The 19651-nt window shown below is 53.0% G+C and overlaps 1 protein-coding gene across 6 annotated transcripts in view; it reads right to left on the minus strand.

The window, feature by feature from the left end:
* The window catches only part of LOC139555922 (intersectin-2-like), a 129047-nt gene that overhangs the window by 88447 nt on the left and 20949 nt on the right, over positions 1 to 19651 (minus strand). For all 6 annotated transcript variants that reach the window (XM_071369297.1, XM_071369299.1, XM_071369300.1 and 3 more), the window contains 3 exons: positions 8908 to 9083; positions 7891 to 8052; positions 4036 to 4129 (listed from right to left, as the gene is read on the minus strand). In XM_071369297.1, coding sequence (XP_071225398.1) covers positions 4036 to 4129; positions 7891 to 8052; positions 8908 to 9083 — 432 coding nt within the window. The remainder of the gene's footprint in view (positions 1 to 4035; positions 4130 to 7890; positions 8053 to 8907; positions 9084 to 19651) is intronic.

A 19651-nucleotide genomic window follows, 5' to 3' on the forward strand; every position in this document is an offset into this window, starting at 1 on the left:
TGAGATGCAGTAGGTATGAGATGCAGTAGCAGCAGCTCTGTCTGAGATGCAGTAGGTATGATATGCAGTAGCAGCAGCTCTGTCTGAGATGCAGTAGGTATGAGATGCAGTAGCAGCAGCTCTGTCTGAGTTGCAGTAGCAGCAGCTCTGTCTGAGATGCAGTAGGTATGAGATGCAGTAGCAGCAGCTCTGTCTGAGATGCAGTAGCAGCAGCTCTGTATAAGATGCAGTAGCAGCAGCTCTGTCCTAGATGCAGTAGCAGCAGCTCTGTCCTAGATGCAGTAGCAGCAGCTCTGTCCTAGATGCAGTAGCAGCAGCTCTGTTCTAGATGCAGTAGCAGCAGCTCTGTTCTAGATGCAGTAGCAGCAGCTCTGTATGAGATGCAGTAGCAGCAGCTCTGTCCTAGATGCAGTAGCAGCAGCGCTGTCCTAGATGCAGTAGCAGCAGCTCTGTCTGAGATGCAGTAGGTATGAGATGCAGTAGCAGCAGCTCTGTATGAGATGCAGTAGCAGCAGCTCTGTTCTAGATGCAGTAGCAGCAGCTCTGTCTGAGATGCAGTAGCAGCAGCTCTGTATGAGATGCAGTAGCAGCAGCTCTGTTCTAGATGCAGTAGCAGCAGCTCTGTTCTAGATGCAGTAGCAGCAGCTCTGTTCTAGATGCAGTAGCAGCAGCTCTGTATGAGATGCAGTAGCAGCAGCTCTGTATAAGATGCAGTAGCAGCAGCTCTGTCTGAGATGCAGTAGCAGCAGCTCTGTATGAGATGCAGTAGCAGCAGCTCTGTTCTAGATGCAGTAGCAGCAGCTCTGTCTGAGATGCAGTAGCAGCAGCTCTGTATGAGATGCAGTAGCAGCAGCTCTGTTCTAGATGCAGTAGCAGCAGCTCTGTATAAGATGCAGTAGCAGCAGCTCTGTATAAGATGCAGTAGCAGCAGCTCTGTCTGAGATGCAGTAGCAGCAGCTCTTTCTGAGATGCAGTAGCAGCAGCTCTGTATGAGATGCAGTAGCAGCAGCTCTGTATGAGATGCAGTAGCAGCAGCTCTGTCTGAGATGCAGTAGCAGCAGCTCTGTCTGAGATGCAGTAGCAGCAGCTCTGTATGAGATGCAGTAGCAGCAGCTCTGTATGAGATGCAGTAGGAGTAGCTCTGTATGAGATGCAGTAGGAGTAGCTCTGTCTGAGATGCAGTAGCAGCAGCTCTGTATGAGATGAGGTAGGAATAGCTCTGTCTGAGATGCAGTAGCAGCAGCTCTGTATGAGATGCAGTAGCAGCAGCTCTGTCCTAGATGCAGTAGCAGCAGCTCTGTCCTAGATGCAGTAGCAGCAGCTCTGTCTGAGATGCAGTAGGTATGAGATGCAGTAGAAGCAGCTCTGTATGAGATGCAGTAGCAGCAGCTCTGTTCTAGATGCAGTAGCAGCAGCTCTGTCTGAGATGCAGTAGCAGCAGCTCTGTATGAGATGCAGTAGCAGCAGCTCTGTTCTAGATGCAGTAGCAGCAGCTCTGTTCTAGATGCAGTAGCAGCAGCTCTGTTCTAGATGCAGTAGCAGCAGCTCTGTATGAGATGCAGTAGCAGCAGCTCTGTATAAGATGCAGTAGCAGCAGCTCTGTCTGAGATGCAGTAGCAGCAGCTCTGTATGAGATGCAGTAGCAGCAGCTCTGTTCTAGATGCAGTAGCAGCAGCTCTGTCTGAGATGCAGTAGCAGCAGCTCTGTATGAGATGCAGTAGCAGCAGCTCTGTTCTAGATGCAGTAGCAGCAGCTCTGTCTGAGATGCAGTAGCAGCAGCTCTGTCTGAGATGCAGTAGCAGCAGCTCTGTATGAGATGCAGTAGCAGCAGCTCTGTTCTAGATGCAGTAGCAGCAGCTCTGTTCTAGATGCACTACATTTACATTTACATTTAAGTAATTTAGCAGACGCTCTTATCCAGAGCGACTTACAAATTGGTGCATTCACCTTATGACATCCAGTGGAACAGCCACTTTACAATAGTGCATCTAAATCTTTTAAAGGGGGGGGGGGGGGGGGGGGTCAGAAGGATTACTTTATCCTATCCTAGGTATTCCTTAAAGAGGTGGGGTTTCAGGTGTCTCCGGAAGGTGGTGATTGACTCCGCTGTCCTGACGTCGTGGGGGAGTTTGTTCCACCATTGGGGGGCCAGAGCAGCGAACAGTTTTGACTGGGCTGAGCGGGAACTGTACTTCCTCAGTGGTAGGGAGGCGAGCAGGCCAGAGGTGGATGAACGCAGTGCCCTTGTTTGGGTGTAGGGCCTGATCAGAGCCTGAAGGTACGGAGGTGCCGTTCCCCTCACAGCTCCGTAGGCAAGCACCATGGTCTTGTAGCGGATGCGAGCTTCAACTGGAAGCCAGTGGAGAGAGCGGAGGAGCGGGGTGACGTGAGAGAACTTGGGAAGGTTGAACACCAGACGGGCTGCGGCGTTCTGATATGCAGGTAGGTATGATATGCAGTAGGTCTAAGATGCAGTAGCAGCAGCTCTGTCTGAGATGCAGTAGGTTAGGGTTAGGGTTAGAGATCATCTGTTTAAAAGCTCTGCATCTGTATGATGTACGCGTGTGAATAAATAAGATGCATAACGAAAATGCTGTAGCCTAAACATGCAACAATTTAATTCCACTAAATTGTGCAAATTAACCTAGAGATCGATTAGCATGACCAGTCAAATGTTTTCCATCAAATGGTATGTTCATCAGTGTAGAGGCTATAAAGCATTATGTCCACCAGTGTAGAGGCTATAAAGCATTATGTCCATCAGTGTAGAGGCTATAAAGCATTATGTCCACCAGTGTAGAGGCTATAAAGCATTATGTCCATCAGTGTAGAGGCTATAAAGCATTATGTCCATCAGTGTAGAGGCTATAAAGCATTATGTCCATCAGTGTAGAGGCTATAAAGCATTATGTCCATCAGTGTAGAGGCTATAAAGCATTATGTCCATCAGTGTAGAGGTTATAAAGCATTATGTCCACCAGTGTAGAGGCTATAAAGCATTATGTCCATCAGTGTAGAGGCTATAAAGCATTATGTCCACCAGTGTAGAGGCTATAAAGCATTATGTCCATCAGTGTAGAGGCTATAAAGCATTATGTCCATCAGTGTAGAGGCTATAAAGCATTATGTCCATCAGTGTAGAGGCTATAAAGCATTATGTCCATCAGTGTAGAGGCTATAAAGCATTATGTCCATCAGTGTAGAGGTTATAAAGCATTATGTCCACCAGTGTAGAGGCTATAAAGCATTATGTCCATCAGTGTAGAGGCTATAAAGCATTATGTCCACCAGTGTAGAGGCTATAAAGCATTATGTCCATCAGCGTAGAGGTTATAAAGCATTATGTCCATCAGTGTAGAGGTTATAAAGCATTATGTCCATCAGTGAAGAGGCTATAAAGCATTATGACCATCAGTGTAGAGGCTATAAAGCATTATGTCCATCAGTGTAGAGGCTATAAAGCATTATGTCCATCAGTGTAGAGGTTATAAAGCATTATGTCCATCAGTGTAGAGGTTATAAAGCATTATGTCCATCAGTGTAGAGGCTATAAAGCATTATGTCCATCAGTGTAGAGGCTATAAAGCATTATGTCCATCAGTGTAGAGGCTATAAAGCATTATGTCCATCAGTGTAGAGGTTATAAAGCATTATGTCCATCAGTGTAGAGGCTATAAAGCATTATGTCCATCAGTGTAGAGGCTATAAAGCATTATGTCCATCAGTGTAGAGGCTATAAAGCATTATGTCCATCAGTGTAGAGGCTATAAAGCATTATGTATTTCAGTATTTCTTCTTCTCCCCAACAATAGTTTTTTTGCGCTTTTCAATTTTTTACCGACAGTGGTAACCCTGGCGTGCGTGCGCATATACGTACACACACACACACACACACACACACACACACACACACACACACCTCTGTTGGTAATACCGACACAGTACAGGTGAGGTGAGTCAGACTGTCTACTGATGTTTATACACTCTCACTTCCTGCTAGAGGACAGATCCAATAGGAAGTTAGCCTGTTGTTACCTGCTAGAGGACAGATCCAATAGGGAGTTAGCCTTGGAGATCCCAGCGGATGGAGAGAATGCCATTGGAGAGGAGAAGCAGGACAGAGGGAGTGCTGGAGGGAGGGAGAGAGAGAGAGAGGAAGAGGAGAGCAGAAGAGAAGGTGAGAGAGCGAGGAGAGAGAGAGGGGGAAAGGAGAGAGAGCAGAAGAGAAGGTGAGCGAGCGAGGAGAGAGAGAGGGGGAGAGGAGTGAGAGATAGAGAGGGGGAGAGGAGAGAGAGATAGAGAGGGGGAGAGGAGAGAGAGCGAGAGAGCGAGAGAGGGAGAGAGAAGAGAAGAGAGAAGAGAGAGAGAGAGAGAGTTATCTATCGAAAACGGAGATGTATGGGTAAACCACTTCTCCAATCTTTTTGGCTCTATAACAAAGAACAAACAGCAAAAACATATACATCATCAATTACAAATATTTAAAATAACTATTAAAGATTACAGAACCCACTGGATTCTTCAACCCAAACCTGGACTAACCAGTGCCTCCACATTGAGTCTGTACCGGTACCCCCTGTATATAGCCTCCACATTGACTCTGTACCGGTACCCCCTGTATATAGCCTCCACATTGACTCTGTACCGGTACCCCCTGTATATAGCCTCCACATTGACTCTGTACCGTAACACCCTGTATATAGCCTCCACATTGACTCTGTACCGGTACCCCCCTGTATATAGCCTCCACATTGACTCTGTACCAGTACCCCCTGTATATAGCCTCCACATTGACTCTGTACCGGTACCCCCTGTATATAGCCTCCACATCAACTCTGTACCGGTACCCCCTGTATATAGCCTCCACATTGACTCTGTACCGGTACCCCCTGTATATAGCCTCCACATCAACTCTGTACCGGTACCCCCTGTATATAGCCTCCACATTGACTCTGTACCGGTACCCCCTGTATATAGCCTCCACATTGACTCTGTACCGGTACCCCCCTGTATATAGCCTCCACATTGACTCTGTACCGTTACCCCCTGTATATAGCCTCCACATTGACTCTGTACCGGTACCCCCTGTATATAGCCTCCACATTGACTCTGTACCGGTACCCCCTGTATATAGCCTCCACATTGACTCTGTACCGGTACCCCCCTGTATATAGCCTCCACATTGACTCTGTACCAGTACCCCCTGTATATAGCCTCCACATTGACTCTGTACCGGTACCCCCTGTATATAGCCTCCACATCAACTCTGTACCGGTACCCCCTGTATATAGCCTCCACATTGACTCTGTACCGGTACCCCCTGTATATAGCCTCCACATCAACTCTGTACCGGTACCCCCTGTATATAGCCTCCACATTGACTCTGTACCGGTACCCCCTGTATATAGCCTCCACATTGACTCTGTACCGGTACCCCCTGTATATAGCCTCCACATTGACTCTGTACCGTAACACCCTGTATATAGCCTCCACATTGACTCTGTACCGGTACCCCCCTGTATATAGCCTCCACATCAACTCTGTACCGGTACCCCCTGTATATAGCCTCCACATTGACTCTGTACCAGTACCCCCTGTATATAGCCTCCACATTGACTCTGTACCGGTACTCCCCTGTATATAGTTACAATATTGTTATTTTATTGCTGCTCTTTAACTAATTGTTACTTTTATTTCTTATTCATTATTTGTAAACTTTAAACCATTGTTGGTTAAGGGCTTGTAAGTAAGCATTTCCCTGTAAGATCTAAACCTGTTGTATTTGGCACACGTGACTAATACAATTTGATATGATTTGGATTTTTGAAATAGGCCTGTGGTGATGATGAAATTATAAAATATAAAGACCACCATTTCTAATTGGCTTAAACTCTTTATCATCCTCAGCTTTGGCATCTTCCCCAATATTTGAAACCAAGGACTGATCACCCCAATCCACAAAAGACAAATTTGATTGAAAAGGCATGAGGGAGAGTCCCAAAACATATGAAAGAAGGTTCTCTTGTCAGATGAAACAAAAATGTTGCATTTTGGCCATCAAGGACAACGCTATGTCTGGCACAAACCCAACACTTCTCATCACCCCGAGAACCCCATCCCCACAGTGAAGCATGGTGGTGGCAGCATCATGCTGTGTGGATATTTGTAATTGCCAGGGACTAGGAAACTAGTCAGAATTGAAGGAATGATGGATGGCGCTAAATACAGGGAAATTCTTGATGGAAACCTGTTTCAGTCTTCCAGAGATTTGAGACTGGGACAGATGTTCACCTTCGAGCAGGACAATGACCCTAAGCATACTGCTAAAGCAACACTCGAGTGGCTTTTTAGGGATAGGGGGCAGAATTTTCACTTTGGATGAATAGCGTGCCCAGAGTGAACTGCCTCCTACTCTGTCCCAGATGCTAATATATGCATATTATTATTACTATTGGATAGAAAACACTCTGAAGTTTCTAAAACTGTTTGAATGATGTCTGTGAGTATAACAGAACTCATGTGGAAGGCAAACTTCCAAACAGGAAGTGAGAATTCTGAGGCTGGTCGATTTTCAACTCATTGCCTATTGAAAACACTGTGGGATATGAATCTGTTTGCACTTCCTACGCCTTCCACTAGATGTCAACAGTCTGTAGAACGTTGAATGAAGCTTCTAGTGTGATGTGGGGCCGGATGGGAACTCTTTCAGTCAGTGGTCTGGCAGAATGCCAGGTCCTAGTCATGCGCATTCCACTTGATATCGCCTTGCGTTCCATTACTTCTGTAGACACAAAGGAATGCTCCGGTTGGAACGTTATTGGATATTTATGATAACAATATCCTGAAGATTGATTCTCTACTTAGTTTGACCAGTTTATTCGACCTGTAATATAACTTTTTGAAGTTTTCGTCCGAGTTCGACTGGACCTGCGCGAGCTTTTGGACATGTGTACTAAACGTGCTAGCAAAAGTAGCTACTTGGACATAAATACCGGACATTATCGAACAAAACAACAATTTATTGTGGAACTAGGATTCCTGGGAGTGCATTCTGATGAAGATCATCAAAGGTAAGGGAATATTTATGATGTAATTCCGTATTTCTGTTGACTCCAACATGGCGGAGAAATGTTGTTTATATCTGAGCGCCGTCTCAGATTATTGCATGGTGTGCTTTTTCCGTAAAGTTTTTTTGAAATCTGACACAGCGGTTGCATTAAGAACAAGTGTATCTTTAATTCTGTGTAAAACATGTATCTTTCATCAAAGTTTATGATGAGTATTTCTGTTATTTGATGTGGCTCTCTGCAATTTCTCAGGATATTTTGGAGGCATTTCTGAACATGGCGCCAATGTAAACTGAGATTTTTGGATATAAATATGCACATTATCGAACAAAACATACATGTATTGTGTAACATGTTGTCCTATGAGTGTCATCTGATGAAGATCATCAAATGTTAGTGATTCATTTTATATCTATTTCTGCTTTTTGTGACTCCTGTCTTTGGCTGGGAAAATGGCTGTGTGTTTTTTGGACTTGGCGGTGACCTAACATGTTACGTTGTGTTTTCGCTGTAAAACATTTTTTTAAATCGGACACGATGGGTAGATTAACAAGATGTTTATCTTTCATTTGCTGTATTGGACTTGTTAAAACCCCTTCACATTTCACTGTATAATACAATGAATAACTTGTGGCTGAGACCCAGAACTAGAAAACTATACGTCTACTACTATGTCCTTTGCCAAATGCCAAACCGACCCTTAGCCCCGTCCCCTTTTTAAATTGGAATTGGGCATTTCAAAGCCGTGTAGGTAGGTATTATATATTTTATGTAGGTATTATATATTATATATATATTATATATTATTTTGCACTATATTTACCTGGAGTGGTGCTATATGGAGATGGGTTGAGGAGGCTGGAGTTGCCATTGGCCAGGGGCATCGTCATGGGAACCAGGGAGGGCACAGAGGTCAGGGTGGGGTTAATGGGCATCGGGGTCAGGACGGGCATGCCGACGAACAGATTTGGCATCGAGCCCATACCTGTGGAGGGAGAGAGAATGACATTATCCCACTGTCCCACATATTCTCAAAACATCTCAGAGTAGGAGTGGTGATCTAGAATCAGTTTTACATCATAATGAATTAGAGAGCGGACCTGATCCTAGATCACCACTCCTAATGACTCTTTATGACCTGATCCTAGATCACCACTCCTAATGACTCTTTATGACCTGATCCTAGATCACCACTCCTAATGACTCTTTATGACCTGATCCTAGATCACCACTCCTAATGACTCTTTATGACCTGATCCTAGATCACCACTCCTAATGACTCTTTATGACCTGATCCTAGATCACCACTCCTAATGACTCTTTATGACCTGATCCTAGATCACCACTCCTAATGACTCTTTATGACCTGATCCTAGATCACCACTCCTAATGACTCTTAATGACCTGATCCTAGATCACCACTCCTACTGAGACTCTTTATGACTTGATCCTAGATCACCACTCCTAATGACTCTTTATGACCTGATCCTAGATCACCACTCCTACTGAGACTCTTTATGACCTGATCCTAGATCACCACTCCTACTGAGACTCTTTATGACCTGATCCTAGATCACCACTCCTACTGAGACTCTTTATGACCTGATCCTAGATCACCACTCCTACTGAGACTCTTTATGACCTGATCCTAGATCACCACTCCTACTGAGACTCTTTATGACCTGATCCTAGATCACCACTCCTACTGAGACTCTTTATGACCTGATCCTAGATCACCACTCCTAATGACTCTTTATGACTTGATCCTAGATCACCACTCCTAATGACTCTTTATGAATACGGGCCCTGATCACTGAGGTCACCATCGGTCTGGCCCTACCGAAGCATGCTGATGACTTCATAATGGAGGTGGGCGTGGCAGTGGGTGGCTGCTTCATGCTGATTGGTAGAGAGGGGGGAAGGCCCCGCCCCTGCAGCATCAGTTTAATCAGCTTCATGGCGATAGAGAACTCTAGTTGGTCCATCCTTCCATCACTATCCACATCAGCTAGGGACCTGGGTGGGGGGGGGGGGGGGGGAGACAGAGGGGGAGAGACAGAGGGGGGGAGAGAGAGAGGGGGAGGGAGATAGAGGGGGAGGGAGATAGAGGGGGAGAGGGCGGGGGAGGGGGGAGAGATAGAGGGGGAGAGGGGGAGAGATAGAGGGGGAGATAGAGGGGGGAGAGAGAGAGGGGTGAGAGAGAGGGGGAGTGGGGGGAGAGGGCGGGGGAGGGGGGAGAGATAGAGGGGGAGAGGGGGGAGAGACAGAGGGGGAGAGAGAGAGAGGGGGAGGGAGATAGAGGGGGAGGGAGATAGAGGGGGAGAGGGCGGGGGAGGGGGGGAGAGGGGGAGAGACAGAGGGGGAGAGAGAGAGAGGGGGAGGGAGATAGAGGGGGAGAGGGCGGGGGAGGGGGGGAGAGATAGAGGGGGAGAGGGGGAGAGATAGAGGGGGAGATAGAGGGGGGAGAGAGAGAGGGGTGAGAGAGAGGGGGAGTGGGGGGAGAGGGCGGGGGAGGGGGGAGAGATAGAGGGGGAGAGGGGGGAGAGACAGAGGGGGAGAGAGAGAGAGGGGGAGGGAGATAGAGGGGGAGGGAGATAGAGGGGGAGAGGGCGGGGGAGGGGGGGAGAGGGGGGAGAGACAGAGGGGGAGAGAGAGAGAGGGGGAGGGAGATAGAGGGGGAGAGGGCGGGGGAGGGGGGGAGAGATAGAGGGGGAGAGGGGGAGAGATAGAGGGGGAGATAGAGGGAGAGAGAAAGAGGGGGGGGGGAGAGATAGAGGGGGAGAGGGGGGAGATAGAGGGAGAGAGAAGGTTATAAAGCCTCCACACACACTGATTTAGTATAGATCTGCTCTAACTACAGGACACACAGCACCGCTCTAACGACAGGACACACAGCACCGCTCTAACTACAGGACACACGGCACCGCTCTAACGACAGGACACACGGCACCGCTCTAACGACAGGACACACGGCACCGCTCTAACGACAGGACACACGGCACCGCTCTAACGACAGGACACACGGCACCGCTCTAACGACAGGACACACGGCACCGCTCTAACGACAGGACACACGGCACCGCTCTAACGACAGGACACACGGCACCGCTCTAACGACAGGACACACGGCACCGCTCTAACGACAGGACACACGGCACCGCTCTAACGACAGGACACACGGCACCTCTCTAACTACAGGACACACGGCACCGCTCTAACGACAGGACACACAGCACCGCTCTAACTACAGGACACACGGCACCGCTCTAACGACAGGACACACGGCACCGCTCTAACTACAGGACACACGGCACCGCTCTAACTACAGGACACACGGCACCGCTCTAACGACAGGACACACAGCACCGCTCTAACGACACACGGCACCGCTCTAACGACAGGACACACGGCACCGCTCTAACGACAGGACACACGGCACCGCTCTAACTACAGGACACACAGCACCGCTCTAACGACACACGGCACCGCTCTAACGACAGGACACACGGCACCGCTCTAACGACAGGACACACGGCACCGCTCTAACTACAGGACACACGGCACCGCTCTAACTACAGGACACACGGCACCGCTCTAACGACAGGACACACAGCACCGCTCTAACTACAGGACACACAGCACCGCTCTAACGACAGGACACACGGCACCGCTCTAACTACAGGACACACAGCACCGCTCTAACGACAGGACACACAGCACCGCTCTAACGACAGCACACACGGCACCGCTCTAACTACAGGACACACGGCACCGCTCTAACTACAGGACACACGGCACCGCTCTAACTACAGGACACACGGCACCGCTCTAACGACAGGACACACAGCACCGCTCTAACTACAGGACACACGGCACCGCTCTAACGACACACGGCACCGCTCTAACGACAGGACACACGGCACCGCTCTAACTACAGGACACACGGCACCGCTCTAACGACAGGACACACGGCACCGCTCTAACGACAGGACACACGGCACCGCTCTAACTACAGGACACACGGCACCGCTCTAACTACAGGACACACGGCACCGCTCTAACGACAGGACACACGGCACCGCTCTAACTACAGGACACACGGCACCGCTCTAACTACAGGACACACGGCACCGCTCTAACTACAGGACACACGGCACCGCTCTAACTACAGGACACACGGCACCGCTCTAACGACAGGACACACGGCACCGCTCTAACTACAGGACACACGGCACCGCTCTAACGACAGGACACACGGCACCGCTCTAACTACAGGACACACGGCACCGCTCTAACGACACACGGCACCGCTCTAACGACAGGACACACGGCACCGCTCTAACTACAGGACACACGGCACCGCTCTAACGACAGGACACACGGCACCGCTCTAACGACAGGACACACGGCACCGCTCTAACGACAGGACACACGGCACCGCTCTAACGACAGGACACACGGCACCGCTCTAACTACAGGACACACGGCACCGCTCTAACTACAGGACACACGGCACCGCTCTAACTACAGGACACACGGCACCGCTCTAACGACAGGACACACGGCACCGCTCTAACTACAGGACACACAGCACCGCTCTAACTACAGGACACACGGCACCGCTCTAACGACAGGACACACGGCACCGCTCTAACGACAGGACACACGGCACCGCTCTAACGACAGGACACACGGCACCGCTCTAACGACAGGACACACGGCACCGCTCTAACGACAGGACACACGGCACCGCTCTAACGACAGGACACACGGCACCGCTCTAACGACAGGACACACGGCACCTCTCTAACTACAGGACACACGGCACCGCTCTAACGACAGGACACACAGCACCGCTCTAACTACAGGACACACGGCACCGCTCTAACGACAGGACACACGGCACCGCTCTAACTACAGGACACACGGCACCGCTCTAACTACAGGACACACGGCACCGCTCTAACGACAGGACACACAGCACCGCTCTAACGACACACGGCACCGCTCTAACGACAGGACACACGGCACCGCTCTAACGACAGGACACACGGCACCGCTCTAACTACAGGACACACAGCACCGCTCTAACGACACACGGCACCGCTCTAACGACAGGACACACGGCACCGCTCTAACGACAGGACACACGGCACCGCTCTAACTACAGGACACACGGCACCGCTCTAACGACAGGACACACAGCACCGCTCTAACTACAGGACACACAGCACCGCTCTAACGACAGGACACACGGCACCGCTCTAACTACAGGACACACAGCACCGCTCTAACGACAGGACACACAGCACCGCTCTAACGACAGCACACACGGCACCGCTCTAACTACAGGACACACGGCACCGCTCTAACTACAGGACACACAGCACCGCTCTAACTACAGGACACACGGCACCGCTCTAACGACAGGACACACAGCACCGCTCTAACTACAGGACACACGGCACCGCTCTAACGACACACGGCACCGCTCTAACGACAGGACACACGGCACCGCTCTAACTACAGGACACACGGCACCGCTCTAACGACAGGACACACGGCACCGCTCTAACGACAGGACACACGGCACCGCTCTAACTACAGGACACACGGCACCGCTCTAACTACAGGACACACGGCACCGCTCTAACGACAGGACACACGGCACCGCTCTAACTACAGGACACACGGCACCGCTCTAACTACAGGACACACGGCACCGCTCTAACTACAGGACACACGGCACCGCTCTAACTACAGGACACACGGCACCGCTCTAACGACAGGACACACGGCACCGCTCTAACTACAGGACACACGGCACCGCTCTAACGACAGGACACACGGCACCGCTCTAACTACAGGACACACGGCACCGCTCTAACGACACACGGCACCGCTCTAACGACAGGACACACGGCACCGCTCTAACTACAGGACACACGGCACCGCTCTAACGACAGGACACACGGCACCGCTCTAACGACAGGACACACGGCACCGCTCTAACGACAGGACACACGGCACCGCTCTAACGACAGGACACACGGCACCGCTCTAACTACAGGACACACGGCACCGCTCTAACTACAGGACACACGGCACCGCTCTAACTACAGGACACACGGCACCGCTCTAACGACAGGACACACGGCACCGCTCTAACTACAGGACACACAGCACCGCTCTAACTACAGGACACACGGCACCGCTCTAACGACAGGACACACAGCACCGCTCTAACTACAGGACACACGGCACCGCTCTAACGACAGGACACACGGCACCGCTCTAACGACAGGACACACGGCACCGCTCTAACTACAGGACACACGGCACCGCTCTAACTACAGGACACACGGCACCGCTCTAACTACAGGACACACGGCACCGCTCTAACTACAGGACACACGGCACCGCTCTAACTACAGGACACACGGCACCGCTCTAACGACAGGACACACGGCACCGCTCTAACTACAGGACACACAGCACCGCTCTAACTACAGGACACACGGCACCGCTCTAACTACAGGACACACAGCACCGCTCTAACGACAGGACACACGGCACCGCTCTAACTACAGGACACACGGCACCGCTCTAACGACACACGGCACCGCTCTAACGACAGGACACACGGCACCGCTCTAACGACAGGACACACGGCACCGCTCTAACTACAGGACACACGGCACCGCTCTAACGACAGGACACACAGCACCGCTCTAACTACAGGACACACGGCACCGCTCTAACTACAGGACACACAGCACCGCTCTAACTACAGGACACACGGCACCGCTCTAACGACAGGACACACGGCACCGCTCTAACGACAGGACACACGGCACCGCTCTAACGACAGGACACACAGCACCGCTCTAACGACAGGACACACGGCACCGCTCTAACGACAGGACACACGGCACCGCTCTAACGACAGGACACACGGCACCGCTCTAACTACAGGACACACGGCACCGCTCTAACTACAGGACACACGGCACCGCTCTAACGACAGGACACACGGCACCGCTCTAACGACAGGACACACGGCACCGCTCTAACGACAGGACACACGGCACCGCTCTAACTACAGGACACACGGCACCGCTCTAACTACAGGACACACAGCACCGCTCTAACTACAGGACACACGGCACCGCTCTAACGACAGGACACACGGCACCGCTCTAACTACAGGACACACGGCACCGCTCTAACGACAGGACACACGGCACCGCTCTAACGACAGGACACACGGCACCGCTCTAACTACAGGACACACGGCACCGCTCTAACTACAGGACACACAGCACCGCTCTAACTACAGGACACACGGCACCGCTCTAACGACAGGACACACGGCACCGCTCTAACTACAGGACACACGGCACCGCTCTAACGACAGGACACACGGCACCGCTCTAACTACAGGACACACGGCACCGCTCTAACGACAGGACACACAGCACCGCTCTAACGACAGGACACACGGCACCGCTCTAACGACAGGACACACGGCACCGCTCTAACTACAGGACACACAGCACCGCTCTAACTACAGGACACACGGCACCGCTCTAACTACAGGACACACGGCACCGCTCTAACTACAGGACACACGGCACCGCTCTAACGACAGGACACACGGCACCGCTCTAACTACAGGACACACGGCACCGCTCTAACGACAGGACACACGGCACCGCTCTAACGACAGGACACACGGCACCGCTCTAAAGACAGGACACACGGCACCGCTCTAACGACAGGACACACGGCACCGCTCTAACGACAGGACACACGGCACCGCTCTAACGACAGGACACACGGCACCGCTCTAACTACAGGACACACGGCACCGCTCTAACTACAGGACACACAGCACCGCTCTAACTACAGGACACACGGCACCGCTCTAACGACAGGACACACGGCACCGCTCTAACTACAGGACACACGGCACCGCTCTAACGACAGGACACACGGCACCGCTCTAACGACAGGACACACGGCACCGCTCTAACGACAGGACACACGGCACCGCTCTAACGACAGGACACACGGCACCGCTCTAACTACAGGACACACAGCACCGCTCTAACGACAGGACACACTGCACCGCTCTAACGACAGCACACACGGCACCGCTCTAACGACAGGACACACTGCACCGCTCTAACTACAGGACACACGGCACCGCTCTAACGACAGGACACACTGCACCGCTCTAACTACAGGACACACGGCACCGCTCTAACGACAGGACACACGGCACCGCTCTAACGACAGGACACACTGCACCGCTCTAACTACAGGACACACGGCACCGCTCTAACTACAGGACACACGGCACCGCTCTAACTACAGGACACACAGCACCGCTCTAACTACAGGACACACGGCACCGCTCTAACGACAGGACACACGGCACCGCTCTAACTACAGGACACACGGCACCGCTCTAACGACACACGGCACCGCTCTAACGACAGGACACACGGCACCGCTCTAACGACACACGGCACCGCTCTAACTACAGGACACACGGCACCGCTCTAACGACACACGGCACCGCTCTAACTACAGGACACACGGCACCGCTCTAACGACACACGGCACCGCTCTAACGACAGGACACACGGCACCGCTCTAACGACAGGACACACGGCACCGCTCTAACGACAGGACACACGGCACCGCTCTAACTACAGGACACACGGCACCGCTCTAACTACAGGACACACGGCACCGCTCTAACGACAGGACACACGGCACCGCTCTAACGACAGGACACACGGCACCGCTCTAACTACAGGACACACGGCACCGCTCTAACGACAGGACACACGGCACCGCTCTAACTACAGGACACACGGCACCGCTCTAACTACAGGACACACGGCACCGCTCTAACGACAGGACACACGGCACCGCTCTAACGACAGGACACACGGCACCGCTCTAACTACAGGACACACAGCACCGCTCTAACTACAGGACACACGGCACCGCTCTAACGACAGGACACACGGCACCGCTCTAACGACAGGACACACGGCACCGCTCTAACTACAGGACACACGGCACCGCTCTAACTACAGGACACACGGCACCGCTCTAACTACAGGACACACGGCACCGCTCTAACGACAGGACACACGGCACCGCTCTAACGACAGGACACACGGCACCGCTCTAAAGACAGGACACACGGCACCGCTCTAACGACAGCACACACGGCACCGCTCTAACGACAGGACACACGGCACCGCTCTAACTACAGGACACACGGCACCGCTCTAACGACAGGACACACGGCACCGCTCTAACGACAGGACACACGGCACCGCTCTAACGACAGGACACACGGCACCGCTCTAACGACACACAGCACCGCTCTAACTACAGGACACACGACACCGCTCTAACGACACACAGCACCGCTCTAACTACAGGACACACGGCACCGCTCTAACGACAGGACACACGGCACCGCTCTAACGACAGGACACACGGCACCGCTCTAACGACACACAGCACCGCTCTAACTACAGGACACACGGCACCGCTCTAACTACAGGACACACGGCACCGCTCTAACTACAGGACACACGGCACCGCTCTAACTACAGGACACACGGCACCGCTCTAACTACAGGACACACGGCACCGCTCTAACTACAGGACACACGGCACCGCTCTAACTACAGGACACACAGCACCGCTCTAACGACAGGACACACGGCACCGCTCTAACTACAGGACACACGGCACCGCTCTAACTACAGGACACACAGCACCGCTCTAACTACAGGACACACGGCACCGCTCTAACGACAGGACACACGGCACCGCTCTAACGACAGGGCACACAGCACCGCTCTAACGACAGGACACACTGCACCGCTCTAACGACAGCACACACGGCACCGCTCTAACGACAGGACACACGGCACCGCTCTAACGACAGGACACACGGCACCGCTCTAACGACAGGACACACGGCACCGCTCTAACGACACACAGCACCGCTCTAACTACAGGACACACGGCACCGCTCTAACGACACACAGCACCGCTCTAACTACAGGACACACGGCACCGCTCTAACGACAGGACACACGGCACCGCTCTAACTACAGGACACACGGCACCGCTCTAACTACAGGACACACAGCACCGCTCTAACTACAGGACACACGGCACCGCTCTAACTACAGGACACACGGCACCGCTCTAACGACAGGACACACAGCACCGCTCTAACTACAGGACACACGGCACCGCTCTAACGACAGGACACACGGCACCGCTCTAACGACAGGACACACAGCACCGCTCTAACTACAGGACACACAGCACCGCTCTAACGACAGGACACACGGCACCGCTCTAACTACAGGACACACGGCACCGCTCTAACTACAGGACACACTGCACCGCTCTAACTACAGGACACACGGCACCGCTCTAACGACAGGACACACGGCACCGCTCTAACGACACACAGCACCGCTCTAACGACAGGACACACGGCACCGCTCTAACGACAGGACACACAGCACCGCTCTAACGACAGGACACACGGCACCGCTCTAACGACAGGACACACAGCACCGCTCTAACGACAGGACACACGGCACCGCTCTAACGACAGGACACACAGCACCGCTCTAACGACAGGACACACGGCACCGCTCTAACTACAGGACACACGGCACCGCTCTAACGACAGGACACACGGCACCGCTCTAACTACAGGACACACGGCACCGCTCTAACTACAGGACACACGGCACCGCTCTAACTACAGGACACACAGCACCGCTCTAACTACAGGACACACGGCACCGCTCTAACTACAGGACACACGGCACCGCTCTAACTATAGGACACACAGCACCGCTCTAACTACAGGACACACGGCACCGCTCTAACTACAGGACACACGGCACCGCTCTAACTACAGGACACACGGCACCGCTCTAACTACAGGACACACGGCACCGCTCTAACGACAGGACACACGGCACCGCTCTAACGACAGGACACACGGCACCGCTCTAACGACAGGACACACGGCACCGCTCTAACGACACACGGCACCGCTCTAACGACACACGGCACCGCTCTAACTACAGGACACACGGCACCGCTCTAACGACAGGACACACGGCACCGCTCTAACGACAGGACACACGGCACCGCTCTAACGACAGGACACACGGCACCGCTCTAACTACAGGACACACGGCACCGCTCTAACTACAGGACACACGGCACCGCTCTAACGACAGGACACACGGCACCGCTCTAACGACAGGACACACGGCACCGCTCTAACGACAGGACACACGGCACCGCTCTAACTACAGGACACACGGCACCGCTCTAACTACAGGACACACGGCACCGCTCTAACGACAGGACACACGGCACCGCTCTAACGACAGGACACACGGCACCGCTCTAACGACAGGACACACGGCACCGCTCTAACGACAGGACACACGGCACCGCTCTAACGACACACGGCACCGCTCTAACGACAGGACACACGGCACCGCTCTAACGACAGGACACACGGCACCGCTCTAACGACAGGACACACGGCACCGCTCTAACGACAGGACACACGGCACCGCTCTAACGACAGGACACACGGCACCGCTCTAACGACAGGACACACGGCACCGCTCTAACGACAGGGCACACGGCACCGCTCTAACGACAGGACACACGGCACCGCTCTAACTACAGGACACACGGCACCGCTCTAACGACAGGACACACGGCACCGCTCTAACGACAGGACACACGGCACCGCTCTAACTACAGGACACACGGCACCGCTCTAACTACAGGACACACGGCACCGCTCTAACTACAGGACACACGGCACCGCTCTAACGACAGGACACACGGCACCGCTCTAACGACAGGACACACGGCACCGCTCTAACTACAGGACACACGGCACCGCTCTAACTACAGGACACACGGCACCGCTCTAACTACAGGACACACGGCACCGCTCTAACGACAGGACACACGGCACCGCTCTAACTACAGGACACACGGCACCGCTCTAACGACAGGACACACGGCACCGCTCTAACGACAGGACACACGGCACCGCTCTAACGACAGGACACACGGCACCGCTCTAACTACAGGACACACGGCACCGCTCTAACGACAGGACACACGGCACCGCTCTAACGACAGGACACACGGCACCGCTCTAACGACAGGACAATCGGCACCGCTCTAACGACAGGACACACGGCACCACTCTAACGACAGGACACACGGCACCGCTCTAACTACAGGACACACGGCACCGCTCTAACTACAGGACACACAGCACCGCTCTAACGACAGGACACACGGCACCGCTCTAACGACAGGACACACGGCACCGCTCTAACGACAGGACACACGGCACCGCTCTAACGACAGGACACACAGCACCGCTCTAACTACAGGACACACGGCACCGCTCTAACTACAGGACACACGGCACCGCTCTAACTACAGGACACACGGCACCGCTCTAACGACACACAGCA

The sequence above is a fragment of the Salvelinus alpinus genome, chromosome 27 (assembly GCF_045679555.1).
Source record: "Salvelinus alpinus chromosome 27, SLU_Salpinus.1, whole genome shotgun sequence".
Classification (NCBI taxonomy): Eukaryota; Metazoa; Chordata; class Actinopteri; order Salmoniformes; family Salmonidae; genus Salvelinus; species Salvelinus alpinus.